The sequence below is a fragment of the Muntiacus reevesi genome, chromosome 2 (genome assembly GCF_963930625.1).
Source record: "Muntiacus reevesi chromosome 2, mMunRee1.1, whole genome shotgun sequence".
NCBI lineage: Eukaryota > Metazoa > Chordata > Mammalia > Artiodactyla > Cervidae > Muntiacus > Muntiacus reevesi.
The window spans coordinates 262,407,728-262,429,483 of NC_089250.1; the positions used below are offsets into that span (position 1 = coordinate 262,407,728).

Sequence of the window (21,756 nt, forward strand, 5' to 3'; positions counted from 1 at the left end):
AGGAACTCAGTATGGGGAGATTACTACAAAGATGCAGGGAAAACTGAACGAACAGCAGGGTGCAGTTAAGACAACCTAGAGATTAGCAGCAGCAAGCGTGTCACTTCCACCCCCAGGCCTGAAGGGGCGGAGAGAGGACGTGGAGTTACCAGAGCCCACAGCCAGGGCCCCCTGATGGGATTTAGGCATCACAGAGTTAGGGGCTATCTTGTGGGAGCTTGAAACACAAAGGAGACACAACCACCACCAAGGCAATACTGGAAGCTGACAGAGGGTGAAATGCCCTGATTTCTCTCCTCCTCTCGCCCACCTTCCAGTCTCCCATCAGTGCTTCCCATTAGCCGATTCCAACAGGAAACAGCAGGAAAGGGAGCCTGGAAAATGTAGTTTCCAGGGGCCAGCCCCATGTGACACACAGCAGAGCATGAGATGGTCCAGCATGAGGCACACCTGGCTTCATCATTTACTAGCTGTATGCTTTCCTGGTGGCTCAGATGATAAAGAATCTGCCTGCAGTGCAGGAGATCTGGGTTCAATCTTTGGGTTGGGAAGATTCCCTGGAGCAGGGAATGGCAACCCACTCCAGTATGCTTGCCTGAAGAATCCCATGGACAGACGAGCCTGGTGGACTACAGTCCACGGGGTCGCAAAGAGTTGGACACGACTGAGCGACTAACACTTTCACTATGACCTCAGGTAAGTAAGTGACTAACCCTCTCTGAGCCTACCATTCCTCACTCGGAACAAAGTATCATAGTGTTCCTACCTCCTAGGTTATTATATGTCAAAGCACTTATGCAGGGCTTGGCACATAGTACACACAGTTAATGTGGACTAAAACCATGTTATCTACATAAACAGAGAGGGTGAGAGCCAGTCCAGTCCAGGTTCACACAGCTCAGAAAGGCCAGGCTCAAGTCTTTTCCACACAGGGATGAAGCTTAGAGGGTCATGCTGGACATAAGGGAGGAATGATCATTTCAGAATCACAAGAGCTAAAAAACTTGCATTATGGAGTCATCACTCATTCATTCATTCATTCATTATTGACTGCCTTCTGAATACTGGGTTATGCTCCTGATCTGGGTTTGAATCCCAGCTGTGTGACGCTGGGCGAGTCACTTTGCCTCTCTGAGCCAGTGTCCTGAGTTGTGAAACAGGGACAATCAATCGTTTGCATCCTAGGGCTGCTGGGAGTGCGCTGGGAAGCAGCCTAGCACGGAGCCCACACATGGACCCCTGAGCCAGACTGCCTGGGCTTGAACTCTGCCTGTTCCTCTTGCAGGCTGTGGCACATTTCTTAAACATTCTGTGCCTTGTGTCTCCATCCTTGTTGTTCAGTCGCTAAATCATGTCAGACTCTTTGTGACCTCGTCAACTGCAGCATACCAGGCTTCCCTGTCCTTCATTATCTCTCTGAGTTTGCTCAAACTCCTATCCATTGAGTCAGTGATGCCATCCAACCATCTCATCCTCTGTAGCCCCCTTCTCCATTCTTAAAATGGGGAAATAAAAGCTCCTCAGAGGGTTAAATGGGTTAATATATGTCAAGCGCTGAGTACAGCCCCTGGTACTTACTTGGTCATGCTTGATGAAGGAGAAGATGATGATGGTAATAAGGAGGAGGAGGGAAAGAGTCCTCCCTCCCCTCCCTCTGCCTCCTCCACCTTCCTCTCTCCTCCCAGTTGCCATCTGCACAAGATCAGAGCTGGAGGATTTCCTGAGTGAAGCCGTCTGCATGAAGGAATTCGACCACCCCAACGTCATGAGGCTCATTGGTGAGGGAGGGGCAGATTTAGGGGGCCGACAGGCCCCATGGAGGCTGCACCAGAGGGAAGAACCCTCCCTCAGGCACTGGGAAGATCAAACCTCCAGGCTTCCTTCGCCCCCCCCCCCCCCCCCCGCCAGAGTGAGCAGGCTCCCCCCTTCCTCTCTCCCTCAGCTCGGAATGTGACCTCTGACCTTTCCCAGAAATAGCTGAGGTCCCCAGGAGGGCTGGAGAAACATCCCTGGGAACCAGTGCTAGACATGGCTTCTCTGACGCTTGGTCCCTGCCACCACCACCCCTGCTCCCCAACAGTTTGGAGGCCAGATCTGAGAGGGAGTGGGAGAAAGAGGTGGGAGTGGGGGTGGCATCCCCTTCTGCCCACCTCCAGTGACAAGGCTGCCTGGGGGGGGCGGGACTCAGGCGTCTGTTTCCAGGGTTCTGAACGAGAGGGCTTCCCAGCGCCCGTGGTCATCTTACCTTTCATGAAACACGGAGACCTACACAGTTTCCTTCTCTATTCCCGGCTCGGGGACCAGCCAGTGGTGAGGGCATTTTATTATCTGGACCACAGTGTTAACTGAGCACCTACTAGGTACCGGTAATTTTTCTTTCTTATTTGAAAAAAATTGATGTCTATTCTACGTACACTAAAACATGCACATTTTTTGCATGCAGTTCAGTGAATGTTTTCTTGTGTATAGACCCTTGTAAGGGCTTCCCAGGTGGTTCAGTGGTAAAGAGTCTGCCTGCTAGTGCAGGAGATGTGGGTTCCATCCCTGGGTTGGGAAGATCCTCTGGAGAAGAAAATGGCAAACCACTCCAGTATTCTTGCCTGTGAAATCTATGGACAGAGGAGCCTGATGGGCTATAGTCTGTGGGGTTGCAAAGAGTCAGACATGACTGAGTGACTAAGTACACACGCACGCATTAGGTACCTAGCGCTGCTCAGACACTAGGAAGGTGATGGAGACCAAGAGGTTGTTTTCATGGAGGAACTGTCCACCAGAGGTGGGGGGACCAGGCAATAAACAAGTTAACAAATGAATAAGCACGATAATTTTTAAGTGCCAGGAAGGAAATAGTGCAGGATGAGTGACAGGGAGGCCAGGCAGTTTGTTTGAGTGAACAGGGAAGGTCTTACGGAGGAGATCGAAGGAGGAGCTAACTGGTGGGAAGTGGGTGATCTGGAAGGAAGTGGTCCCGGCAGAGGGCACAGAATGTACAAAGGCTCAGATGTGGGAACAAGCCACAAAGGGGGTTCCCTGCCAGAGCGTATGTCAAGGGCAAGAACAATGGGAGATCAAGACAGGAGGGGAAAGTAGGAGGGGATGACCAAGGGCTGATTGGGAAAGGGGTGGGGTTTAAGTCTCAAAGGTATGGGAAAGCATCACAGGGCAGAGCCAGAAGGGAGGAGGGATGGATTTCTGGGACTCCGCTGACCCCTACCCTGTTGTGTCCTGCCCGCCCCCAGTTCCTGCCCACCCAGATGCTGGTGAAGTTCATGGCAGATATTGCCAGTGGCATGGAGTATCTGAGTACCAAGAGGTTCATACACCGGGACCTGGCTGCCAGGAATTGCATGTGAGTGCCCAGCCTTCCAGGAATCCCCCTTCTTCAGGAACCCACCCCCACCCCCACCCGCCTTCCCAGGATGGAAGAAGGTGTTCCACACACACACACACACACACACACACAACACACACACACACACACACACACACACACACACACACACACCCTTCAGCTAAGTCAGAGCTCAGGAGTGGAAGAGAGAGCTGAGCAGGGAGGTTGGGGCCAGCTTTCTGGAGGACGTGGACCCTGAACTGAGATCCCACACGAGTGCTGGAATGTGCAGAGGAAAGGAGAGGGGGCAGGCTCAGTGGGTAGCAGGATGTGAGCAAAAGAGCAGAGGAAACCCAAGAGGGTGGTGTCATTTAAGCTTCATCGTTATCCCCCTCCAAGCTGAGTGTCTTGCCTGGGGCTACATTTGGGCAGTGGCCACACTGGATAAAGAGACCACACCCCCTGCTAAGTTGTTGCTGCTCAGTCGTTCACTCAGTCATGTCCCACTCTTTGAAACCCTGTGGACTGCAGCACACCAGGCTTCCCTGTCCTTCACTATCTCCCAGAGTTTGTTCGAACTCATATCCTTTGAGTCGGTGATACCATCCAACCATCTCATCCTCTGTCACCTCCTTCTCCTCTTGCTTTCAATCTTTCTCAGCATCAGAGTCTTTTCCAATGAGTCAGCTCTTCGCATCAAGTGACCAAAGTATTGGAGTTTCAGCTTTAGCATCAGTCCTCCCAATGAATATTCAGGGTTGATTTCCTTTCCAAGGGACAAGCAAAAAATAGCCCAGAACCTGTCTAAGGGCTGTGTGTGTGTGTGTGTGTGTGTGTGTGTGTGTGTGTGTGTGTGACACATAAGCTTAGAATATTAGTCTCATTACAATGTCATTACAATGTTGGACTCAGAAATTGGAGCTAGAGAGGATTTCTCTGGTGGTCCAGTGGCTTCACACTCCCAAAGCAAGGGGCCTGGGCTTGACCCACTAAGAGTTCACATGCCCCAACTAAAAGATCCTGCGTGCCACAACTGAGACCCAGCACTGCGAAAGAATAAGTATGTTTTAAAAAATTAAAAAAGAAGTTGGAGAATCAGAGAATCTTCAATAAGACGTGCAAACGTGCCCAAATGATTTTGATTACCTTCCATGGAATGCACATGTCAATTGGAGGAGAATTGCCTTTTATATACATTTTGGGGTCTTCTCATCCATGATTATAGCATAGCTTTCCAATTTATTTAGGTATTATCCAGCTTCTTTCAGCAAAATGGTATCATTTTCTTTTTTTTTCCCCGCCCCACTACACAGCATGCAGGATATTGGTTCCCCAACCAGGGGTCGCACCAGTGCCCCCTGAAGCGGAAGTGCAGAGTCTTAACGACTGGACCAGGGAACACCCCACTCCCAATTTTTATTTTGAAAAAATTCCAAATCTACTGAAAAGTTGAAAACATTTGCCATGAACACCCATATCTCCTCCTTGTTGGGATTTTGCCACGTTTCTCCTCTCTTGTCCGTCTCTCTCTCCCCTCAACCACTTGAAAGTAAGTTGCCAAGATGGTGACATTCCACCCCTAAATCTTCAAGAGGTGTCTCCTGGAGTAAGGACTTAAGCCCAAACAATCACAATTCTGTTTTCAGACCTAAGAAGATTAACAATAATTCTGTAACACAGTCTCCTATCAAATCCATATTCAAATTTTATTTATATAAAGCGCACAAACAAACACAAGTAATTCACGCTGTTAGATGTGAAGATCTCAGTCACCCTATGAGGGGTAATTATACCCTAGGAAGGAAGGTCTGGTAAGCTTTCTTTCTCGTTAAAAAAAAAATGGATGTTTATTCTACATACACTAAAATATACACATTTTATGCGTGCAGTTCAATGAATGTTTATTTATAGACACGTGGAAGGGCTTCCCAGGTGACCCAGTGGTAAAGAAGCTACCTGCCAATTCAGGAGACTCAGGTTCGATCCCCAGGTTGGGAAGATCCCCTGGAGGAGGAAATAGCAACCCAGGATTCTTGCCTGGGAAATCCCATGGACAGAGGAGCCTGGTGAGCTACAGCTCATGGGGTTGCAAAGAGTTGGACACAACTGAGTGAGCATGCACACGGACCCATGGAAACATCCACCACTAAATCAAGATAAAGAACATTTCTTGGCCCTTCGCAGGCTCTCTCCTTCCCTTCCCAGCCACTGCCCTCAAGGAGTAACAACTATTCTGTACTTCTGTCACTTGTTCTTAAAGTCATGTAAGTGGAATTGCAATTCTGACTCCTCTGTGTCTGGCATCTCTTGCTTAGCATGAAGTTTTTGAGATCAGTCCATGTTCTTGTATGTATCTGTAGTTCTTGTTCTTTGCTGTATGGTATTCCATTGCACAGCTGCCCCACGACATTCTCTTTCTTAATCTGGGTTCTAGTTACATAGGTGTGTTTGTGGAAATCCAGTGAGCTCTTCACTTAAGATTTGTGCATGTCTTTGTATTTATATAGTATACTTCAAAAAAAATTTTTTTTAAAACAGACTCCCTTGGTGGTGCAGTAGCTAAGACTCCATTCTCCCAACTCAGGGGCGCTGGGTTTGATCCCTGGTCGGGGAACTAGATCCCACATGCCACAGTGAAGATCTTGAGTGCGGCAACTAAGGCCCAGTGCAGTCAAATAACTATTAAAATTTTTTTTTTTTTAATATCAGAGAATCCAACCCAAGGAGCCTGTGAAGGACCTTAGAATCTGGCAAAAAGCCAGAGCTGGGAAGGCCCCCTAGCAGCCCTTTTCAGACCCACCTTTCACAGAGGGTACAAGAAGTAACATAGTTCCCTCCCAGGTTTGGGGGCTGACCGATCCCCACCCCCAGGCAGGACAGCCAGGACAGGAGACAGAGACATGTCTGAGAGTGAGTACAGGCTTCCTGGTGGAGGGGGCAATGCTGTGACCCCATTCCTCTTCCCCGATCTGGGCAGGCTGAACGAGAACATGTCGGTGTGTGTGGCTGACTTTGGGCTCTCCAAGAAGATCTACAACGGGGACTACTACCGTCAGGGACGCATCGCCAAGATGCCGGTCAAGTGGATTGCCATCGAGAGCCTGGCAGACCGCGTCTATACCAGCAAGAGCGATGTGGTACGTGTGCCCCGGCAGGAGTGGGGTAGAGCATGGCCTGATCATCCCAGGCTCCAGGGGACATGAGGGCTTCCCTGAGCAGGGGCCTGTCCACATAGACGTGTGTGGTGGGCGTCTGTGAACGGTGGTGTGGACATGCTGAGGGGTGGGCACGGGGCTATGTGTGCGTGGTGACAGGTTGCCACACGGATTGTGCAGACAGCCTAGGTTGGGAGAGGCACTGGTAAGTGTATACATGTGTATAGCTAGGGTGTGGAGGGTGACCCTAGACCACATGTCCATGGAGTGTGTAAGTGTGTGCATGGGTGAGCAGGTCTAGGTGTGCACACAGATTGCTTCCATAAGTGTGTACCTATACCAGAGTGTTTCTGTGACTAGCTCTGATGCACCCACAAAGACATCTGTGTACATGTAAGTGTGGGTGTATCTGTGTGTTGGGTGAGGGCGTTTTTGTGCAGGAGAGACCCTCTAATTTTCTCCCTTCTGTTCCCCGACAGTGGTCCTTTGGGGTGACGATGTGGGAGATTGCCACTCGAGGCCAAACCCCATATCCGGGAGTGGAGAACAGCGAGATTTATGACTACCTGCGCCAGGGAAACCGCCTGAAGCAGCCCGTGGACTGTCTGGATGGACTGTGAGGACCCTCAGGACTCCACTCCCCTACCTCATGGGATTCCATCCCCAAACTCTGAGCACCCCACATGGCCCTGACATATCCAAGACCTTCTAAAACCTGCACAGGGATTTCCCTGGTGGTCCAGTGGTTGGGACTCCAAACTCCCACTGCAGGGGGGCGCAGGTTCGATCCATGGTCTGGGAACTAGGATCCCACGTGCCACATGACAGGACCCAAAAAAGAAAAACCTGCACAGAATCCCTCAGACTGTTGGGGAATCTATCTGCCCCTCATCCATGCTCCTCAGAACCACTATTAGCTTGAGAGGTGTACTAAGTCACGTGTGCTAAGGGTCAGTCCTGTCCGATTCTTGGCAACCCCATGGACTATAGCCCGCCAGGCTCCTCTGTCCATGGGATTCTCCAGGCATGAGTGGGTTGCCATGTCCTCCTCCAGGGGATCTTTCCAACCCACCCAAGGGTCAAACCCGCATCTCTTACTATATCCTGCATTGGCAGGCAGGGTCTTTACCACTCATGCCACATGAGAAGCCCGAGAGGTGTGAATCAACAAAAGGTGCCCTTTCTTCCTTTTCTCTGTGCCAAATTCAGGCTGGACCAGTCTCCCGCCACGGATCTGTGGGCTGTAGTGCCCATTCCCAAAATTCTAATTGCTTCCAGACTCCTGAGCACCCATGCTTCCCCCCCGTGCTCTTCAACACCCAGAACCCTCTGCCAAACCCTTATAATGAACTTCGGCAAACTCTCAGGGCTCCCGGGCTCCCCTGAGATGTTCTCAGAATCCTTTAGAGTGGTGGTTATCACACTTTGCCATCCCATGAAATACATAGAGAAGAGAACTTGGGGGATTAAAAAGATGTTGTTTGGGTCAGGAGGGGACAGCCTGGGGCTTCAGACTCTTCAGGTCCTCCTTGGGTGTTCCAAGAGCTGAGGAGAGTAAAAAGGGTGAAAATTTCCATAGAACTTACTAGAAGGCATGGTGTCAGGTGCTTTGCATGAAATTAAGTCATTTGGTCGTTACTACAGCCATTTGAGGTGGGTTGCCACCATTTGAGGTGGGTTGCCACCATTAGTGAAGAAGGCAATGACAACCCACTCCAGTACTCTTGCCTGGGAAATCCCATGGATGGAGGAGCCTGGTAGGCTACAGTCCATGGGGTCGAGAAGAGTCGGACACGACTGAGCAACTTCACTTTCGCTTTTCACTTTCATGCACTGGAGAAGGAAATGACAAGCCACTCCAGTATTCTTGCCTGGAGAATCCCAGAGACGGGAGCCTGGTGGGCTGCCGTCTATGGGGTCGCACAGAGTCGGACACGACTGAAGCGACTTAGCAGCAGCAGCCACCATTAGTAGGGCTTCCCAATTAGCACAGTGGTAAAGAATACACCTGCCAATGCAGGAGACACAAGTTCTATCCTTGAGTCGGGAAGATCCCCTGGAGAAGGAAATAGCAACCCACTCCAGTATTCTTGCCTGGAAAATTCCATGGACAGAGGAGCCTGGCCAGCCACAGTGCATCAAGTTGAAGAGTCAGACACGGCTGAGCAACTGAACATGCAGGCGCTCAAGGCACTATTAGTATTCCCCTGTGTAAATGATGTAACAGAGACCCACATCAAGGGAAGGTCATTTGCCAAAGGCTGCATAGCTGATGTTTTAGTTATCTATATCACCAAAATCCAGTAGCTTAAAACAACAAGCCTTTTATTACTTCACATGGTTTCTGAATGTTAGGGGTCTGGGAACAGTGTGGCAGGCTGATTCTGAATCAGGGTTTCAGTGAGGTTACAGTCAAGATATCAGGGGGGCTACAGGCATCTGAAGGTTGGGACTGGAAGCTGGTTCACTCACATAGCTGTGGCAGGAGGCCTCAGTTCCTTGCCCCGTGAAACCTTCCACAGTGCTGCTTGAGTTTCCTCATGACATGGTGGCTGGCTTCCCCCAGATGAGCGTCCCAAGAAAAAGAACAAGGAGGAATCCACAATACCTTTTCAACCTAGTCTCAGAAGTCACACACACCGTGGAACTTCCCTAACAGCCCAGGGGTTAAGACTCTGCTCTTCCAGGAGGTGTTCAATTCCTGATCAGGGAAGTTTCCTATGTCATGTGGTATGGCAAAAAAAAAAAAAAAAAGTCTCCACACACTATCATTGGTACCAAGTCAGAATGCAGTGCTCTATCTTTTGAAGGGAAGAATGTCAAAGAATTTGAATACACATATGTATTTATTATTTATATATTTGGCTGCACTGGGTCTCCACTGCTGTGTGAGGGCTTTCTCTAGTTGCAGCTGCATAGCACAGGCTCCAGGTCATGGGGGCTTCAGTGGTTGTAGCATGTGGGCTCTGCGGCATGTGGGATCTTCCTGGGCTAGAGATAAAACTTGTGTCTCCTCCATTGGCAGGCTGATTCTTAACCACTGGATCACCAGGGAAGTCCTGAGTTCATATTTTAAACCAACACAGCTTGCAAAACTTTGATGCTAGAGTCTGTCCTGAGAAGCCATATTGGGAAGCTTTGCTTTAGCAAAACCTCACTAGAACATCACCCCACACCTAGAAAGACTTCCCAAGACATCTTCCAGCTCCTGAGTGTCTGTTCCAGGACTCCCCTTAGAAACTCTTGTGAATTCCCACATCCCCATAGGTGGCCCCCTCAAAACCACTACAGTTCCCTCCACTCCCATGAAATGCCCTCAGTCCCGAGTGCCCTAAAATGCCCCCAAAGCTCCTAGGAGGCTCCCTTTCTGAGCCCCTGCTCAGTGTCCCACTCCTCATTCTGCTGCCCTAGGTATGCCCTGATGTCCCGGTGCTGGGAGCTAAACCCCCGGGACCGGCCAAGTTTTGCAGAGCTGCGGGAAGACCTGGAGAATACGCTGAAGGCCCTGCCCCCTGCCCAGGAGCCAGACGAAATCCTCTACGTCAACATGGATGAGGGTGGGGGTCATTCTGAACCACTTGGAGCTGCTGGAGGAGCGGACCCCCCAACTCAGTCTGACCCTAAGGATTCCTGCAGCTGCCTCACCGCCGCCGAAGTCCATCCTGCCGGCCGCTATGTCCTCTGCCCTTCTACAGCCCCCGGCCCCACCCTGCCTGCTGAAAGGAGCTCCCCAGCACCCCCGGGGCAAGAGGATGGCGCCTGAGACCACCCTCCACCTGGGACTTCCTCTCAGGACCCAAGCTAGGCACTGCCACTGGGGGACCCGTCCCCTACTTTCCCACTCCAGGCCTTACCCCCAACCATAGCCCTCTCTTCCTACCTGTTCCACTTCCATTCCAGACAGATTCTCTCCCTTTTCCACACCTTGGTGTTCCCATGTGTAAAAGAAAGGGATTGGACTGAAATCCCTGAGGGCCCTCCCAGGTCTAACATTCCAAGATTCTAGATTCTAAGGTTTAAAGAGTCTAGATTCAGAGGCTCTAAGTTTCAGAGCTGAGCCTTTCGTTCTAAAGACTTGGGATTCCAGTCTCTAATTCTAAAATGCTAAGGTTCTAGACACAGAAGTTCTAAGACCTTCATTCTAAGGCTCTGAGATGCTGTGGCTCTAGACTTTTCTGGTTCTAAGATTGCTCATAAAGCCCATGAAATTTTAGGTTACAAAGCTCTAAGATTCTATTTCTAGAATCTAAGACTCTGTGATTTTAGATTTTATTTTTCTAGGGTTCTGAGTCCTGAGGGTGTAAGATACTAGATCCTACAATTCTAAAAATCCTACAGTTCTAGACATGGAGGTTCTAAGGTCTTATGTTCTAAAATTTGAAGTTCTGAGCCTCTTAGAGTATAACTGTTCTGGTTTTAAGACTCCAGATCATAAGGCTTCAAGATGTGATCTTCTCAAGTTCTAAGATACTAATGATGGTCAATGGCAGAGTCTAAGGCTTTATGATCCTCGAAACCCTTGTTATAAGACTGTGGATCCTAAAGATCTAAAATGCTAGCATCTGCAATTCAAAAGTTCCAATAGTCTAAAGATGGAGGTTCTAAGGTCTAATGTTCTAAGATGTGATGTTCTAAGGCTTAGTCTAAGAACCTAGATTCTCTGTGTCTAAGATTCCAGATCACATGCTTCAAGATTCTAGATTATTAAACTCTAAGATTCTAATGTTGTTCTGTTCTGTGTTCCAAGGCACTCTAGATCCTATTGGTCCAAGATTCTGGATCCTCAGCATCTATGGTGTAGATACTCCACAGTTAGTGGTGATGAACTGGATGCCAAAGTTCTAATCATTTTTAATTTTGGACACCTTTAAGTTCTATGCTGCATCTTCTCTTTCTAGGATTTTAGTTAAGGGTCTAGGAATTCATGGTTCTAAGTCTTACGATTCTGGGTTTCAAGATTCACATGTTATAAGATTCTAAACATCTAGAATTCCCAAGTAAAATTCTAAGGTTCTAACCTTATAGTTTTATCCTGTGTGACCCTTCCCTTCTTAGCCACCTCTGCTTCCTCTTCCTATCATGTGGGGGTGTGCCCCCTCAAACCTGTGCAATGCATTAAGGATGCCTCCTTTCCCCAGAGGACGATATCCCTCCTTTGGGGGCCATATTGCCCCCCTGAGCCAGTCCTTTATGCCCCCTGAACAGAGTGTATACTCTGGCACCTTCAGCGGGGCTCAGATCACATAAAACTTTGTAACCATGCTTCTGTCTCCTCTTGTCTCCACTTAAGGCCCTTTCCCAGGCAACTCAGCTTCTGTAAAAAGGAGGGTTTGGTGGGGTCTTGGAGTTCTCCCCTCACTAAAGAGGGTAGATGTGAACAGATACAAAGACAAAAGGACAGGCAAACAAAGAAAAGTGGACTTCCCAGACTCGAGGAAACCCCTAGTGAGGAATAAGCACATAGATACTCACAGGGTCACACAGAGATCCTATTTCCCAAAGTAACAGACTCATTAATTAATGGACAAACTCAAGTACTCTTGGTCACAAATAGACACAAATTCAGACAGAGAAGCACAAAATTACATAAACATGCTTACAAATATGCACTGGCAGGCGGTCAACCAAGAATAAAGAGAAACTTGAGTAACTAGAGTAACACAGGTTCACCACAGACATAAATACTCAAGACATATAGAGTACCTAGGGGGCTTCCCAGGTGGCACAGTGGTAAAGAATCGCCTGCCAATGCAGGAGGAGCGAGAGATGCGAGTTCGATCCCTGGGTCGGAAAGATCTCTTGGATAAGGAAATGCAACCCAGTCTAGTATTCTTGCCTGAAGAATTCCATGGACAGAGGGAGCATGGGAGGCTACAGTCCACGGGGTGGCAAAGAGTCGGGACATGACTGAGCACACACAGACACACACAGTACTTAATGGGGACTCACAGAGCCAAACGTTCAGAGTCACAGAGAAACACAGGCACAGACTACCTCCGATAACCACGGGCCCACAAAGGGACTCCTGCCAAGACAAGCCCACTGTTTTGCTCGAATCGTAGGCAAAAGTTCCTGGGTGTGTCCAGCAGCAGTCGGAGGAACCCTTGGCAGCGCCCGGACGCCCCCCAGTGGTGGGTCCTGAGAATGAAAAACAGTTCAATCCGGGCCACAAACTTTTTTAGAACAAATCATTGTGGGAAGCTGGGAGGAGAGAGGAAGTCGGACGTGGGCGAGGGGCGGGGTGTCTGGACTGGAACCTACTGGCCCACGTGAGTGTCTGTCCCGCTTCTGAGTGGGTGCTGTGTGTGTAGGTTGCCGTGGTGTAAGCTTGTACTGTAACTGTCCTGGGTCTGTATCCTTTGATGCTGCCTGCTTGTGTCAGCCTTAATGGGCACATCTACATCGCAGTTTGGTATACTATCCCCTGAATGGATGCATCTGATCCTACACACGCCATTTGTTTATCTATGTTGTGTGTGCGCCTTTGTCTAAGTAGAGGTTGTGTATGGCTTTTGTGGGGTTTAGGTATGGCTCCGTGGGCAGCGGGCATTTGCATCGCGTATCTCGATAGTGTACCTTCCAGAAGTTTTGTGTCTTTTGAGTTAGAGGCGACAGGGTTAGACATTGTGAAACTGTGGCGTTTAACAGAGCTTTAACTACGGATCTGTATGTTTGAGCTTATCATATTGACGCCAAACAGGCGGATCTATTGAACAGTAATTAAGGATTTGTGGTAGAGACGTCTGAACTTGAGGTCTTTCCGGAGGGAAAGGCTCTATGATCGCGTGCAGAGCGCCCATTCACTTAAGATACCAACCATAAAGACGGAAGCTCAGCTACGATCGTGGAAGGAGGCGCTCGATGAAATGTACTATCAAAGGGGAGAGGGTGCGATTCCCCGTTATAACTTTTCTCCCGCTGTTAGCCTAGCCTTTATTTTCAAACCTTCAGGACTCTGAAGTCAAAGGGTTGCTTTTCTTACAGACAACTGAGTTTCTTCCAGATTAAGAATAATTTATCTACTTAATCTCAATTTCATATACTTCCTCTACAGCGAAATTTGTAAGGCCGTCCGTAACCAGAATGGCCAATCTGTTTAGGTTTTCCTAAAACCATGCAACTATACTAGCTTTAGTGAGATAAGTCAGTAACTGAGATTGGTGGACAGATTGTTTTGAAACCGCCCTAACGGAAAGGGGCAGGTCTTTAGTGAATTATCTCTTTCCGGTTTCTTAAAGGCAATCGTGAAAGGAGAGGTGGGGGAGGTCTGCCGACTCTCCATTTGATTGGTTCTGGTGGTTTTACCCGCTTGGACGCCTTTGGGGCGGGAGATTTAGACCAATCAAGATATGTGTTACAGAGACACTAGTTTGATGAAAGGACCGCACAGGGAAGGCCGTGCGGCGCTCATTCTGAGACCCCATCACTGATTGGTCCAAATCTTTACTCTCTTTCCCTCATTTGACCCTACGGGAGCGGGCGCGCGGGCACTACCCAATCACCGCGCGCTCCTCCTCCCTCCTTTTCCCGCCCTCCCGTTTCGGCCCCGGCATCGACGTAGGCCAACGCTTCCTCCCCGGCAGCTCCTAAGCCCTTTCATTGCTGTTCTTTTGAAAGACGCGCTCTGATTGGTTGAGCCCTTGGGCCCGCGCCCGTTGCCCCTATGAGGTGGCCAATTGGCAACCGTGTTGCATCGCGCCTGGCCACGGAGGAGGGGGGAGGTGGCGGCGGCGGCCATTTTGAGCCGCCGCCGCCATTGGAGTGGGGGGCCCCCCCCTTTCCCCCTTCGCCTGCTGACAGGAAAGGTTTAAGGGGGACAGAGCCCTGGGAGGCCGGGCCGGGCTCGGGGGCCGCCCCGGGGGCCCGGGCCATGGATGTGCGCCGTCTGAAGGTGAACGAACTTCGCGAGGAGCTGCAGCGCCGCGGCCTGGACACTCGCGGCCTCAAGGCCGAGCTTGCTGAGCGGCTGCAGGCGGCGCTGGAGGCCGAGGAGCCCGACGACGAGCGGGAGCTCGAGGCCGACGACGAACCGGGGCGACCCGGGCACAACAACGAGGAGGTCGAGACCGAGGGGGGCTCCGAGCTGGAGGGGACCGCGCAGCCACCGCCGCCCGGGCTGCAGCCGCACCCGGAGCCCGGCGGCTACTCGGGGCCGGACGGACATTGTGAGAGTGCGCGGGGCGGGGGCCGGGGAGCCCGGGCTCCGGGCCGAGGAAGGGCTGTGGGACGCGGGAGTCCGGCGCCCGAGGTCGGGGAGACGGTCGGAGGATCGGGGGATACCGCTCCGCGCCGCTGAAAAGGATCGGGGGACGAGGCCCGCGGGACGACCGGAGGGTGGATCCTGGCATTCGGCGCAGGGAAGATACTGGAGTGGGGGCTTTCGGTTTCGGAGATGGGGAAGGTCCGGGGTGGGGGTGTAGAGGATTCCCGAGCCTACGGCTCAGAAACCGGAAGCCGTGGTTTTTGGAACCGAAGACAGTCGGAAGAACAAGGGGATCTCTTTTAGGAGACTGAGATCTTAAAGATGGTGATCTTAAGATTTGGAGCTGGGTAGGCTTGGGAGCCGTGTTTTCAGGGCTGGGAGCGTTTTGAGGATGGAGGATCCTGGAGTTTGCTGCTGGATGGGGTACCGGGGAATTCTCATGTTTGTTATTGGGATGGGTTGGTAAGATGGAGTTCCGGTGTCTGGCCAGGGAGGGTCTGACAGACTGTGCGTTCTAGTGGTTGACTGGGGAGCTTTTAGGGGATGCGAGAGACTACTGTGTGTACTATGGGGTACACCTATCAGTCTGAGGACGGCCAGGGGCGGGGGGTCTCAGATCCAGGGCTGAAAGGCCAGCCTTGAGGCACGGGCAACCTGGGCATTTGATGCTGGCCACATGGGACCCTTTTGGCTGACTTCTAGAGAAGGTATACGGGATCATCGATGTTCAGAAGCTGGTGGGGGAGAGGATACTTCACTGGGTGAAGTACCTGGAGGTCTGGAGCTAGGAAGGCACTGGGGACAGATAACGCAGTGGCTCCTGCTGAATGGTCTTAGATTAACAGTATAGGGTGTTTGGAGAACAAGAGAAGCTGGGGGTGGGTGGGGTAGATAACAAGTCTGTGGAGTTTGAAGTTAAGGGATTATCTGGGGGGGGGGGGGGTAGAGGATCCTTGCACAAGAAGAGTGTGTAGCTGGTGTGACATATAGGGAAGGGAAGAGTGTGTATGATGTGGAGGGTGAAAGAAAACTTGTTGACTTGGCAGGGGGCCTCAGGGTGAAGTGGGGGAGTGTTTCTGGGGCTGAGCATCTCTGTGAGAGGGCTCCTGGGTCCCCAGAAGCAGGGTTTTTTGTGTGTGTGCTTAGGGATTGGAGAGGCCTCAAGGGGTAGTTGAGAACCTCTGCATCAGACACTCTGAAGGAGAGGAGATGAAGTAGATCTGTGACTTTCTGAAGGGAAGAGACCCTGGTATGGGAGGAAGTAAATCAAGTTAAAAACAGGTGGCTTTCTAGCAGGACAGGACATGGTGATTGGAAAAGATGAAGAGTAAGTAGAAAGGACTCTGGCATCCAGAGTTTGTTTCATTTACCTGAAAAAGAGGGTACCCTGCGCTGTGGGACTAAAGAAATGAGGAGAGCAAGAGGATCAGGGAAGAGAGTAGATTTGGGGTTGGCACAGGGTATTTCTGTGTTCTCGTAGAGCAGGGCAATCTGAAGGTAGATTGGGGGTGGAGGGCGGTTGTCTAGGACTCAGATGCTGGAAGGAGTACTTCCCATTGCAGAGACCTGTCAAGGAAGGAGGAGTAGCCCAGTGTACCTGCCTAGGGCAGGCAGGACCCTGGCAGGAATGCCGATGGCTGGAAATATCTCCAAAGAAAAGTGATGTGCTTTACGGCAGAGACTCTAGACTCAGATTTTTGTCTTGGGCAAGTCACTTCACCTCTGAGCTCTGGCTTCCTTGTGTGTAAAATTGGGATATAATAATAGTGCCCCCCTCCCTGCTTGGGGATGAATGAGATTACCTGTGTAAGGGGCTTAGCACTGGGCCTGCCTGTTATTAGGAGGTAAATGTTTTAGAGAACAGAGAAGGGCCCCAGAATCATAAGCTTCTCTGGGCGAGGCTTCCTCTGTGAGCGCAGGAGAGATTCTCGGAAAGAAAGATATGAGGCTTTTGTGGCAAAAACAACACTGTGCTTAGGGCCTGGAAGAAACGCAATGGTATGAAAGGGCCCCCTGTGTTCTAATTAAGGAGTTATTCTTCCTTTCTCTCCTATCCATTACAGCAAAATCCTTTGAGCCCCTTTTATGCCCCCCTCCAACCCTTCCTTCAGCCCTGGTAAACAGACCTGTAGAGAACCACGTGATCTGTGTGACTTTCCTCCCTTTGGGCCACACCTGGTTTGTGCCCAGATACATTTGTCCTCTGAGAAAGGATCCAATCAGTTGGCAAGCAGCAGAATAGTCTCTCCTTCCCCATGGTTCCGCCTCACTGGTCCTGGCACAGTCACTAGTAGGGCCCTGGAGGCACCTTGCAGAGCCTGCCCCTGGGGTGGAGAACCTGCTTGCTACTCAGCCTAGGTTTCCAAAGTTCTCTCTGGGTTTGGCTACAGGGTTCTCCTTGAAGGACTTTCAGATTTTAGTCCCATCTGTGAGCTTTCACATGTGTCACCCCACCCCCAGGAATGTTTTCTCCATTCTCATTATCCTCACTTATGTATCCTTTGAGTCCAAGCTTATCTGTTACTTTCTGGGTCCCTGATCTCAGCCCCTGGTACTTCTTCATAGCCCTTAATACAATACAATTTTTGTGCTTTCAGTTTTGTTTAATGTGTGTCTGTCTCACTAAGCCGAAACTTGTTTTTAGTTGTATCCTAGCATGTGGTGTGTAGTATGTACTCTATTCCATGAATAGTTGATATTGTTTTTTTTTTCTTTTTTGGCCTCACTGCACAACTTGCGGAATCTTAGTTCCCCAACCAAGGATTAAACCCTGGCCCCAGCAGTGAAAGCACTAAATCCTAACCACAGGAAATTCCTTGATGTTGTTATTCTTGCCACCCTTCAGTTGAGTTCCTCCTGGACCCACAAAAACAGCTTCCTGAAACACTTCCTGCCTAACTCCAAATATTTTAGGGCTTATCCTTGATGAGTCTGAAGGCCACTATTATCATGACTCCTGTTTTCTTCACAGTTCCTTTCCTTCCTCCCCCATTTCCCCTTCAACTGAGATGGTTACCCCTTATCTTTACAGCTATTGCAGGGTAGAAGAGATTCATAAAGAGACTTGGCTCTGCAGGTGGGAATAGTGAATTGGGTTGGATAGAGGACTGGTTTGTGCTCTGAACAATTTTTAAGGTTGTACGTTAAAGGCAACTCCCTAAGCTTTATACCATGTCAGAGAAGAGCTGGGCTGGTAATTTATAAGCTGTGTTCATGGAGTTGCCCTCCACCCTGGTGGGGACTTAGAGGGGAGGTCAAGCTGGACCCCTTCTCCGACTTTCCCATCTCCTTGCTCCAACCAGAGCATTTCTGCTTCATTTGGTTTTATATATCAGGATTCTCTAGAACCTAGTCACAGATAGATCTCTTACTTTTGAGGGGCAGGAGGGCCTGTCCTCAGGCAGCTGGGGCCCCTGACTGCCCAGTTGGGTTTCCATTGGAAGGTGTTTTCACATCTGTTAGCCTCTGGAAGACTGATTGTCCACAGTGGGGATGGCATCATTTTGTTTTAAAAAAAGCTACCTCTAGTTCCAAGAAATACCCTTCTAACTGGCCATTTTTTGTTTTAAGATGTCATGGACAATATTACCATGCAGAACCAATTCTATGAGACGCAGGTCATCAAGCAAGAGAACGAGTCAGGCTACGAGAGGAGACCACTGGAAATGGACCAGCAGCAGCAGGCCTATCGCCCAGGTAGGAAAGTGCATCTCTTTTGAAGGAAATGTAATCTATGTGTGGGTGGCCTTTACCTTCTGCCTACTGCCTTTCTTCCCAGAAACTTTGTGTCTTCCTTTTAGGCAATACTTTGGGGTTGGTCACTCTGGCAAGATCTTTTTGAAGGGAAGAAGTTAGTCTCTCTCACTCCTAAGTATGATAGGGGAGTCTTCAGGGTATCTGTTATCAGATGTTAGTACCAACATCTTGGAGAGGTTAGACCTGGAGGCCAATATCTGAGTCCTACTTAGAATCTTAGAGTGTTGAAGCTAGAAAGGACCTTCGAAACATAGTCTAGTATTGTTCCAGGAGATATTGCTAAGGACTTCTCAGAGAAGAGTTCCTTGGCCAAATGCATCTGAAAAATGCGGCATATACCTTGCTACCTCTGTGAGAGTCACTGTTCTCATTAAAGATGCTAAGAAGTTTTGCATTGGGAAAAACTCTGTGTCACATTGTTTAAACCCAGTGTTTCCCAGATATGTAAATGTGTCTTTGTAGAACAAAGTTTTCTATGGTACAAGCTTGGAAAGCACAATTATAATGTAGATCTCTCCCCATTTTACAGATGGAGGAGGAGGTGGGCTAGGGTTGGATCCAGGAAATTGAATTGGCTTCTGGGCCACTGCTCTTGGTTGATAAGCAGCACTCCTTACCTAGTATTTGGGAAGTGGGGTCCTACTATTGAGTAACGGCAGAGCCAGGACTGACTCCCAGTCTTGTGCTCCTTTCTCTGTGCTGTGGTCCCAGTGCCTTGTTGTAGTCAGTCCTGTTGGTTCTGTCTGATTCCATTCTGGTTCACCCACAAAGTAAAATCCCCAGACATTTCTTGTGAGTGGCTCAGGATTTTAACGAATGTAGGTTACACTGCATTCTAAACTGTAGATTTGTGTCAGGCTCTGTGAAACTTGTGGTATCATTTGGCCCAAGGAGACTGTTTTCTGTGCAGACATTTATCAGGGCCTCCCATGAGCCCAGTGCTGTGATGGGAACCAAGGAAGCTCTGTCCGTGTGGGTGAGCACCATCTCTGCCCTAGCGAATGAGGAGCCTTCTCTGAGAGATTTTGTCTGTGTGCCAGAGCCAGGGAGTGCTCCAAGGTGGTGTTGAGTTGAATGCTGAAGTGTGTAGATGTGATGTGAGTGATCCACAGCATCCATAGATGAGGTGAGTCTGAATCCACAGTTTGCTCTTGGTAGGCACGGATTCTTGGAATCTGCCTGAGCGTGGGACATGCCTGTGGTCCACAGCGTGTTATCCCATCCTGACTTCCTATTTGTGATGTGATTTAATGAGGCCATCCCACCTGTGAGCTGGCTTACACACAGACCCTCCCTTCTGGAGCGCTTTTGGGCTTTGTAATAGTGATTAAAGCCTATGGAGTTGGATGGGGGACCACAGCACTGCTGAACTGACTTTCTCCTCCATTGCTCGACTGAAGAAGCTCTGTAAGAATTGAAGTGAAGAGATTCTTTGGGAGAAGAAATTATAGAATGCACAATTGTGAAACGGTAGAAGTCTTTTAGGTCTCCCTCCTGCTTGGTAGTCGCGATGGTAGCTCCCAACTTTCCCACCTTTACCTTGCCTTTGGCAAGGTAGCCCAGGCAGTCATTCGCCTTTGATTAGGCCCTTAGAGAGCTTCTCCTTGTTTAGTGCTGAAGTCCCCTCTCCTCCCCATGAAGCCTGAGAATTATCTGACTGACATTTCTCACCCTATCAACTGCTGGTGCTGCTGGGCCTGGATGGCCATCCCCAGCCTCTTTTTATTCTAGCCCTTTCCTCCAGTACAGCCTTTTAGGCTCCCTCATCAGGCTTCCACTGAACCTAGCAAGAGCCTGGGCCCAGACCTTCATCACCATAGTCAGGATCCTGCCAGTATCTCCTGAAGTAGAGGGGACCAGAAAAGTGATAACTGAAGAGTTTCTGAGTGTCTTAACCATCTGGATTTGTCCTGACTATAGAAGTGAAGACAGAGATGAAGCAAGAAGCACCCACCAGCTTCCTCCCACCCGAAGCATCTCAACACAAACCAGACAGACAGCAGTTCCAGAGTCGCAAGAGGCCTTACGAAGAAAACCGGGGACGAGGGTACTTTGAGCACCGAGAGGATAGGAGGTGGGTCTGTGAGGCAGTGGTCCTCCTTTTTCCAGTAGGTCTCAGTGTCTGTAGCTCAGTGCCCACTGGATCTGTTTACTAGCCGAGAGGGCAGAGCTGAGGTCTTGCTGCCCTCTCTCTCCCCCAGTTCTTCCTGCACCCACTGCAGATTCAGGTTCGCTAAAGTTCAGATCCTTCCCTCAGCTTCTCCCTTCCCATTACTTGAAGGATGAAGTTCAAACACCTTGCCATTCACATGTGAGATGCCAACCTGCCTTTTTAGTCCTTTGTCCGACTACCCTGCATATGACTTGACCTGAGCGTATGGTAGACTGAGGTCATCCAGACTGTCCCAGGGAGGACCCTATGCATTAGACTCCACACTTCTACCCCTTTCTCTTATTCCCATATGTTGGAAACAGCCAGTATTTTCACATAGTCCCTTTTAGTATTTTGGTCGGAATAAATTTCGTTCATGATTTAGGACACTTTTAAAAGAGAAGAAGACAAAAAATGGGTCATTTCAAATCCTTTCAGATGTGGAGTTTTAGGAAGCCTGGAATATGGACAGATTATAATTACAGGTTTATCCAAATTTTTACAGATTGCCCTTCCTGGCCCAGTACCCTTTGGGCTACTGTAACCTCCCATCAGTAGCAAAGTTCAGTGTGAAGGCAGTGCTCAGCATGTAGAGGGGTGGATCAGAATCTGAGGGTGAGAGAGAGTCGTATTTTTTCAAGAAGTTCTTTAAATGATTCTCATGGCCCTCTTTAGCAGAGCACACACTCTCCAGTCCCTGACCTGGTAGTTATAGTCATTGCTCTCATTGCAAGGATGTAGGGTTCCACAGTTCTTTTGCTAACCTCTATGGGAAGAACTTGAAATCCAGGAAGCAGCTTGGAGGCCACTTGTAAATTCCAGCAGAACCTTGAGGTCCCTTCTTTCCTTGTCCATCTGTTCTCCTGTGACTGATACCTGTTTATGACGCAGGGGGCGATCTCCTCAGCCTCCGGCTGAAGAGGATGAAGATGACTTTGACGACACCCTTGTGGCCATTGACACGTGTGAGTCCTTGGAGTGCCTGTTCAGTAGTGTCTTCAGTCAGTGTAAGGAAACTGCCTTTGCCTTCACAAAATCCCCACCTGGCACTGTCCAGAGCAGTGTTAGTTCAGATGTGAGAAATAGCAGAGCCCTGGAGTCAGGATGTTGGTTTGGAGACAGAAGATTTACTTCAGCTCTATCTGTGAGATTCTGGTCA

At 49.7% G+C, this 21,756-nt stretch overlaps 2 protein-coding genes across 5 annotated transcripts in view; both read left to right on the forward strand.

Annotated features, from left to right (window-relative positions):
- AXL (AXL receptor tyrosine kinase) overlaps positions 1 to 11,209 on the forward strand; it is a 33,871-nt gene extending 22,662 nt beyond the window's left edge. For both annotated transcript variants that reach the window (XM_065926163.1, XM_065926164.1), the window contains 6 exons: positions 1,686 to 1,778; positions 2,189 to 2,310; positions 3,240 to 3,349; positions 6,309 to 6,468; positions 6,966 to 7,102; positions 9,898 to 11,209. In XM_065926163.1, the coding sequence (XP_065782235.1) occupies positions 1,686 to 1,778; positions 2,189 to 2,310; positions 3,240 to 3,349; positions 6,309 to 6,468; positions 6,966 to 7,102; positions 9,898 to 10,249 (974 nt within the window). In that variant the 3' untranslated portion in view covers positions 10,250 to 11,209. The remainder of the gene's footprint in view (positions 1 to 1,685; positions 1,779 to 2,188; positions 2,311 to 3,239; positions 3,350 to 6,308; positions 6,469 to 6,965; positions 7,103 to 9,897) is intronic.
- A 3,003-nt stretch (positions 11,210 to 14,212) lies between these two features.
- Positions 14,213 to 21,756, forward strand: part of HNRNPUL1 (heterogeneous nuclear ribonucleoprotein U like 1) — a 32,787-nt gene continuing 25,243 nt past the window's right edge. The window contains exons 1-4 of one of the 3 annotated variants that reach the window (XM_065926165.1): positions 14,213 to 14,651; positions 18,260 to 18,385; positions 20,366 to 20,519; positions 21,489 to 21,562. In XM_065926165.1, the coding sequence (XP_065782237.1) occupies positions 14,357 to 14,651; positions 18,260 to 18,385; positions 20,366 to 20,519; positions 21,489 to 21,562 (649 nt within the window). In that variant the 5' untranslated portion in view covers positions 14,213 to 14,356. Of the gene's footprint in view, positions 14,652 to 14,917; positions 15,037 to 18,259; positions 18,386 to 20,365; positions 20,520 to 21,488; positions 21,563 to 21,756 lie in introns of those variants that run through there. The other 2 variants (XM_065926166.1, XM_065926167.1) reach the window with 2 other exon arrangements.